The following is an 8734-nucleotide window of genomic DNA, read 5'->3' on the forward strand; positions in this document are numbered from 1 at the left end:
GGTGTCCTAAATACCCTGGGGTAAAACTCTTTTCCTTTATTGAGCAATAATTAATTTGCTAAGCAAATCTTGTCCAAACAGTTCTAAACTTTACCCAAGGGTTCACATGCTCAAGATAAGCTTACACAATTTTTAGTGCTCTATTTTTATTACTAAAACTCATATAATCCTATTAAAACCAAATTTTAATTATACAAAAATAAGGACCTGCCTAAAAACCCCTAAAACTATTTTTTAAACCTAGAGAACCCATTTTTGCGAGTCCAACAATATTTATCCCACAAATGTTACTTCTTTTTGTAGTTCTAGGCAAAATTCACAAGCTCTATGGTAAATAATAAAAACAAACCATATACAGAGCTAGGGCTGAAATCGGCCCAGTTGGTCCAGCACGAGAGAAAACTGGTGCCAGCCGGCCCAAAGCTCTAGACTCGCGCACCCGCACTCTCTTCGCGCGCGCCGGCAGCGGCGTCGCGACGCTTCCGATACGCTAGAGCAGTAAAGATGAAACAGCCAGGCCGATGAGTATCACCACTCTATAAGGAGATCAAAATATATAAACGACAACATGGAATACGGCTGTGCTTGCCTGGCCACGGTGAGGCGGAGCTACGGCCGGCGTGGTCACCTGCTCAGAGAGAACGGCAACAGCCCCGGCCTCAGGCGAGTTGAACGAGGTAACGCAGTTCCACGCAGACGCGAGAGCATGGACACGGAGAACTCTCGTCGAACTCTACAAGCAACAGCAAGGCGCCAGAGCACTCCACCGAGCAGGGAAGCAAGGCAGTATCAAGGAAACAAAGAAACATGAGCACGTCGAGCATGTTCACACGTGATTGTTATTCGTGTTTCGGTCGACAGCTGCATGGGTTGGACACGCGGCCTCCACGCCAAGGCTCCACGCACAACCAACCGATCCGGCGAGTTCGATCTCGAGGTATCCATGCAGTAGTGTTCAATCAAACAACAAGGGGAGTATCAGCAACCTACCACGACAACGGCGGTCAGCATGGAGAGCAGTGCCCAGGGGTTCGCTATCCTATCTCCCGCCGGCGCCTCCGCCCTCATGCCCAGGGGTCGACGCCGACTTACTCTCGCCCCAATTTCGTCGCCTCTGCCGGAGGGCGGTCAGACTGAAGATGGGCGCGCCCAGGGCGGACAGACTGAAGATGGCCGCGATGCTGCTGCTACCGAGGAAGCGAGTTCGGAGGATGAAGTTCTTCGGTCGGTGATGTACGCTGGGTTCTCGTCGGAGGAAGCAAGTGTTTTTTTGCATGAGAAGAAGAATTCGCAGGTGTCTCAGGTACGTTTTGATGCTCAATTTAGAGAAGATTTCTGGATTGATTTGGGCTTTCCTAAGGGCAGCCGCTGGTGGGAGAACTCGGATTCTCCCATTCATGGTGCGCCTGTGAATCCTAATGCTGTTGTTCGATCCGATGCTAGTCTGGGCGTTCATGAATCTTCAGAGAGCCTACAGGCTAGCCTGAATGCTTTGGATCTGGAATCTAGGATCGGAACACATACGGATCAAAATAAAAGATCATTCGTAAACAGTTCATCGATCCAGGATTCAGGTGCACACCTAAAACCTTCTCGTCGTGGTGTCCATATCCGGCCTTGGCGCGGTCCTCTCCCGCGGCCTAGAAGGAAGGAAGCTATTTCTCTTGCTGCGTTCTGGCCTTCTTCGGCACAGGCCTTCCATGGGTCCTGTTCGCCGGTTTCAACTTCCAAGGTGGGATGGACGATGCCACAGCCCCCAAAGCTAGATGTGCGCAGCGAGTTTCCACCGCTGATTGCTGCTGTTTCGGTAGATTCCCGATCGGGTCCAGCAGTGATCCCGGCGGAGATTGAGGCAGTCGGGATTTTGAATTCTGTAAGTTTGGAAACAAATCGTGCGGCTTTGGTGAATCGGGCCAAGGGATATGGTTTGACAAGAAAACTTTTACGAAGACCTATTCCTAGGACTTGCCGTCACTTCTCCTCTCGGCTCGGCCTCATTCCCATGAGCGACAACAACCGACCTTCATACGCAGCGATGGCGGCCCGTCAGCCGACGCGTGAAGGTCAGCGCCCACCGATGCCGCAAGCACGTGGTGGTGGGCTTGCTGCTCCGCGTGGGGGTAGAGGATCTCTCCCAAGGTCCAGCCGTGGACGGGCCATCTTGGGGGGTCGTGATCGCGGTCATGCCCGTGGGAGTGGCCGCGGGTGGTTCAATCCTGGACGTGGGCGTGGCTTTGGGCAGGTTCAGGCTGCTGCTCCTCAACAACGCTATGTCCCGGTTGACCTTCAGGAAGCTAGCCAAGGAACTCAGGCAGAGGCGCCGGAACCAATCAAGGCCAAAAAGCCTCGTACACCATTCTGTTTTCGCTGTAAGTGTCTTGGGCACCTGCAAGAGAATTGCTCAGCTATTCTTGACTGCTGCATCTGCAACAAAAAAAATAATCATGTGCCGGCAAAGTGTCCTATTCTCAAGATGCCAAGGCCTACTGCATCTATGTTGGGGTGTGCAAAAAATGAATTGACCTTTTTTCGGATCCCGGAGTTTGACTTGATGGTCGAGGCTCCTGCACCGGCACCAACTGCTTTGATATCAGTATCAGGTGGTAAATTAGATGCGTTGGCCATTCAATTGGAGCTTGCCAAATTGTCTAGAGTGGAGTGGAACTGGGAAGCTCTACCCCATGGGGATGATTCTTTTCTGGTAGTATTTCCCTCAGAGGATGAACTGCTCCGGATGGCTGATATTGAGTATAAACTCAAGAGTGGAATTGCTATTAGTATCAGTCAATGGGAAAGGACTGGGGATGCTAGTCCAGCCTATTATTTGGATGAGATTTGGGTGCATGTTACAGGTGTTCCTCATGACTGGCGTCACTTCTTGGCCTTCTGGGCAGTTGGGTCTATGATTGGCACTACGATTGAGGTTGATATGTTGACATACAGGAAGAAGGGGATTATTCGCCTCCTGGTTGGTATTTTAGACAGAGAACAGTTGCCTCTAACAACAGATATTGTCTTCCACAAGGTTGGATATGATATTACTTTCACCCCTGAGCTGCCAGATTTTGAACCGGCTATGCCTTCCCTGGTCCTGGATGCTTCTGAGAAAGAGGACGGAGACAACAAGGAGGATGGGGCTCCGAGGGTTAGTGAATTTGATCCATCAAGAAAGAAACAAAAGAATGTACTGGGTTCCTTCGGTCCAAATTCCTCTAGTGATAGGCAGGACTCGGCCCCCATGCATGTTGATTGCAGTGAGGTTCATAGGCCAATGTACACAACAGGGTCAGGAGTATGTGTTGTAGCACCTACAGAGAAGAGTGTAATCAAATCGTCTTTACCACCTGGTTTCAAGACAGGCAAACCAAATGGTTCAATTAGTCTGATGAAGCCTCTTTCTCCTTCGAAGGAAAGGACAACTGATCACGCTAAGCAGGTTTCAGTGCATGTTGTGCCTGGTTCCGCTTTGGTTGCAGGGACAGGTGCCGCAATCCCAGCAGGTGATCTTGCCTCGGATAATTGGGCACCGGTGGTCCCTCAGGCTGGGCCATCTTTAACCTCCATGGTCAATGGGACTACGATGCCTCTGCAGTTTGGATCTCTGAACATGGCCAACCAAACCTTGGCTGCTTGTTCACGGCCTGCTGTGGAGAGGAATCTGGTGGCGACTCAGCAAATGAAGACCACCCAAGGTGTTGTCCAGGATCAGAGCCTGCGTGGCGAGTCTGAGCCCGAAAATTATGCACCTGCTCCGGTTATTTCTTATGGTAATAGTCCATCCCATTTTCATTATATTGATGGTTTACGCCGTAGCTTACGATGTAATATGCAAGCTGCTAATGGCTCTTACCTATCAGATATTGATATGACAGAAAAGGCAATGCGGCGCGCTGCAGCACGGAATCTTGACGCTGATTTGGGCTCCAAGACGGTGGCTTCCTCACAAGAGATGCTACATTCGCCTTTAACGCCCGTGCAGCAGGAAACTGGTATGTCACAACACATAAATTCCATGTCTTTTGTCACAATGACTGATCGGGATTGTGCTATAAACTTAGACAATTTAGGTCTAACAATGAAAAGAAGTAGCTCAGGGACTAACTTATCAATTAAAGCTCTTAAAAGGATAGAAATTGATAGAACAAGGTTGTATCAATCTAACAAGCGTGAGGCCTCAAAGAAAATATCGCCTAACCATATGGAAAGCAACCCCTTTGATTTAAGTGATGACGAAGCCACTGAGCCTGACAGTGACGTACTCGCTCACTTGATAAAGGATGTGTCGGCTGTGGATCTAGAGACCGAGGATCTAGACACAAGAATTTGTGATCTAATGGCCTCATCTCGCAAGTCACGTAAAAACCGGCATAATTCTAATAAAGATAAAAAGCGGTCTTCATGAAAGGTCTCTTTTGGAATAGCAGAGGTCTTTCAGACTTGGCTAAATACCGTTATATTTCTGATGCAGTTAAGGAAAATAATTTGGACTTTATAGCAATCATGGAAACTGGAAAACAGGATATGTCAAATTCGAATCTGGCGCGACTATCTGGTGGTTTAGATTTCATTTGGCATTGTCTCCCCCCGAGGGGTAGATCAGGGGGCTTGCTCTTAGGGATTAACACTACAGTTTTTGATTTGTCCTTAATTGTGGAAGGGGAGTTTTTTATTAAATTCCATCTAAGCAATAAGTCAGATCATTTCAAATGGATCCTTATGGCAGTATATGGTCCAGCCCAGGATGACTTCAAATCAGCTTTCTTGGCTGAACTTGTAAGGAATTTTCAGCACAACCATTTACCAACTCTAATTGGGGGTGACTTTAACATTATGCGTAGCAGCAAGGAAAAGAATAATAATAGATTCAGTGATAGATGGCCTTTCTTGTTCAACGCTGTAATAGACAGTTTTGAATTAAGAGAGATTGATCTCACTGGCCGACAATATACCTGGGCGAACTCTTTACCTACCCCAACCTACGAGAAGCTAGATAGGGTTCTCATGTCAACCGAGTGGGAGACCAAGTTCCCACTTGTTTCTGTACAAGCTTTGGACAGAGGCATGTCAGATCATACTCCCCTTATTCTAGACACAGGATCACCTGCTTTTTTGGGGATATCTCGGCAGTTCAGATTTGAGCTTAACTGGTTCTCTCGAGAAGGTCTCCATGCCAAAGTTATAGAAATTTGGAGCAGGCCAGTAAAAGGTAGCAATTCAGTTCAACGATGGAATCATAAGTTGGGTGCTCTTCGTAGGGCTCTTCGGGGGTGGGCAAGCCACACCTACGGGGTTTACAAAAGGAAGAAAAAGAGTCTGCAGTTAACAATAAATGATCTAGACATAGCCGCGGAAGTTAGAAACCTGACAGAGCTTGAAAGGGAACAACTAGCCCAAGCTCGAGATGATCTAGCTCGCCTCTTGAGAGAGGAGGAGATCAAATATTTTCAGCGAGCTAAGGTGAAAGACATCCTTCTAGGGGATAATAACACTAGATACTTTCAGTTGATTGCCAATGGCAAACATAGAAAGAAAAAAATTATTTCCTTGGATCATGACGACAGAAAGATTGAGGGTCAGGCTAATTTAAAAGGTTACATAACTAACTTTTATAAAGAACTTTTTGGGGAGCCTGAGGAGAGCCTTTTGACCTTAGATGATGAAGGGGTTGCTGATATAACACAAGTTTCAGATCTTGAAAATGCTCTTTTAACCTCTCAGTTTACTGAGAAGGAAATCAAGGATGCTTTATTTCAGATGGAGCACAACAAGGCACCTGGGCCTGATGGCTTCCCTGCAGAATTTTACCAGAAATTTTGGGATATCATCAAAGATGACTTTTTACTCATGTTTCAAGAGTTGCATTCTGGATACCTGCCATTATTTAGCCTGAACTTTGGTGTTATCACTCTAATACCTAAAGTTCAAGAGGCCAATGTAATCCAGAAATATAGGCCTATCTGCCTTCTAAATGTGAGTTTTAAGATTTTTACCAAAGTCGCCACAAATAGACTGAGCTTAGTTGCAGACAAAGTCGTGAGTCCAACGCAAACTGCTTTCTTAAGGGGACGAAACATCCTAGAAGGAGTTGTCATACTACACGAAACGATTCATGAGATACATAGAAAGAAAATGAGTGGGGTTATTTTAAAGATAGATTTTGAGAAAGCTTATGACAAGGTAAAATGGCCTTTTTTGCTCCAAGCCCTCCGGATGAAAGGATTCTCGCCGAAGTGGATTTCTTGGGTAAAGTCCTTTATTTCGGGTGGCAGCGTTGCAGTCAATGTGAATGACGAGGTGGGGAAATTCTTTCAAACAAGAAAAGGGCTTCGACAAGGGGATCCTTTGTCACCTATCCTGTTTAATATTGTTGCTGACATGCTTTCAGTCTTAGTCAAGAGAGCTAAGGATCATGGGCAAATCGGTGGGGTAGTGCCTCACTTAATTGATGGAGGTCTATCTATCCTACAATACGCAGATGACACGGTCCTATTTTTGGACAATGACTTAGAAAAGGCTCGCAACATGAAGCTATTGCTTTGTGCTTTCGAGCAAATTTCAGGGCTCAAAATAAATTTTTACAAAAGTGAGTTGCTTTGCTTTGGGGATGCTCAAGAATCCTTAGAATCGTATTTGGAACTGTTTGGCTGCAAACAGGGGGATCTACCTTTAAAATATTTAGGCATACCTATCCATTACAAGAAACTTCAAAACTCCGATTGGAGAGAGATTGAAGAACGAGTGGAGAAGAGGCTTGCTAGTTGGAAGGGAAAACTTATTTCAATTGGAGGTAGATTGACATTGATTAATTCAGTGCTTAGTAGCCTTCCAATGTATATGATGTCCTTCTTTGCGATCCCCAAAGGCGTTCTTAAAAAACTAGATTATTTTCGCTCTCGTTTCTACTGGCAAGGTGACGAGAATAAAAGAAAATATCGCCTTGTTAGATGGAGTATCCTATGCCAGCCTAAAGATCAAGGAGGCCTTGGGATCCATGATTTGAGTATTAAGAATATAGCCTTACTAAGTAAGTGGTTATTTAAACTATTAACATCAGATGGGACTTGGCAACAAATTTTAAGAAATAAGTATTTGGGCTCAAAACCACTAGTCCAAGCCGAATGGAAATTAGGAGACTCACATTTTTGGTCCTGTTTGATGAAGGTGAAGCAAGACTTTCTTCGCTTTGGAACCTTCAAAATTAACAATGGGTCGCAGGTGAGGTTCTGGGAAGATACGTGGCTTGGAGCAAAAGCTTTAAAAGACCAATACCCTGGGTTATATAGTATAACTAGAAATAAGCACATAACCATTGCCGCGGTTCTAACGACATCACAACCTAACATCTCCTGGAGACGAACTTTGTTTGGGTCTAGATTGGTGGCGTGGAATGAATTGCTTTCACGCATCGCCAACATTCACCTAACTCAGGATAAGGATGCCTTCTGCTGGACCTTGTCCCAGTCAGGACAATTCTCAGTAAAGTCTCACTATCAAGCATTGATTAGGCGTGAGATACCAAATGTAAATAAAAGATTGTGGAAACTAAAAGCCCCACTTAAGATCAAAATTTTTTTGTGGTATCTCAGGAGGGGAGTGATACTAACCAAGGATAATTTAGCAAGGCGCAACTGGCTGGGAAACAAAACATGTTGCTTCTGTCATGAAATAGAGACAATTCAACACCTTTTTTTTGATTGTCGGTTTGCCCGTATGGTTTGGGCTTTAATCCACATGGCCTTCGGGATATCTAAACCATATAGTGTCTCTAATTTGTTTGTTTCCTGGCTTAGTGGCTTTGATAGAAATATTAGAAATATCATCTTTCTTGGCGCAGCTACAACCTGTTGGTCTCTTTGGTTACACAGGAATGATATCATATTTGAAAAGAAAAACAATTCTTCTCCCTTGCAGGTCATTTATTCCATTGCACATTGGCTTCGAACATGGGCTATTTTACAGAAGGCGGAGTTGCGACCTATGGTTGTGGAGGCTACGCAGTACTTGGTGCAGGTGGCCATGGACTATTTTTCCCGGGCTCATGGGTGGCGGTCTAGTCTGCGGATTGATTACCATTAGAGTGTGTGGATTATCATCTTTATTTTGTCTTTAAGCTGTGTGCTTCTTAAGCAGAGGCTGGAAGAAATTTCAAGAATTGTATCCCCTCGATGTAATGTGCTTGAAATTATTAATAAAATCTTCCTTTATCAAAAAAGGCTATGGCTCATTGAAAAACATTGGTCGGTGTCGCACAGGCAGGAAACATGCAGGCAGGGGAGGTCTCCATGGATAACTACGACGCTTCAGATTTTTACAGCGTGAATCTCACGGCTCGACCACTAGAAACATTCCGGTCACACCCTGATACACCCCTAGCAACATCCTATCTTATCTTCAACTGCTCATCCACGCACCAGAGAAATCTCCCACGCTATCCCAATACAAAAATCTGCCCACTGTCTCAATCTGAAATAGCACCTGTGGAGCACACAGAGACGTGGAGATCTTTGCTTTTCCATATCCTAAAAGCTTCAGCCACCAGAACCTACACTCAAACTTCTTTCTGCTACCCACGCCGAGCACATAGGAAACAAGCAAGCAATTACCTACCGTCGTGCAGCATGGGCATGTCGCCCCCTTCCTCTCCTAGCTGTCCAAACTGAGACAGGTTACACAAAACTGAACAATATTCAATGCCCAGCATGTCTGGCAGCTCAGGTTCCAGCAATTCCTACTC

General features: G+C 45.6%; 1 protein-coding gene across 1 annotated transcript; it reads left to right on the forward strand.

Annotated features, from left to right (window-relative positions):
• Nucleotides 1–483: 483 nt before the first annotated feature.
• Nucleotides 484–8232, forward strand: LOC103627559 (uncharacterized). The gene is made up of 3 exons (XM_008647842.4): nucleotides 484–3767; nucleotides 3858–3989; nucleotides 7912–8232. Exons 1-3 carry the CDS (start codon nucleotides 1010–1012, stop codon nucleotides 8052–8054), a joined length of 3033 nt encoding a protein of 1010 aa, XP_008646064.2. The 5' UTR covers nucleotides 484–1009; the 3' UTR covers nucleotides 8055–8232.
• The last annotated feature ends 502 nt before the right edge of the window (nucleotides 8233–8734 follow it).

The sequence above is a fragment of the Zea mays genome, chromosome 5 (assembly GCF_902167145.1).
Source record: "Zea mays cultivar B73 chromosome 5, Zm-B73-REFERENCE-NAM-5.0, whole genome shotgun sequence".
Taxonomy (NCBI): Eukaryota; Viridiplantae; Streptophyta; class Magnoliopsida; order Poales; family Poaceae; genus Zea; species Zea mays.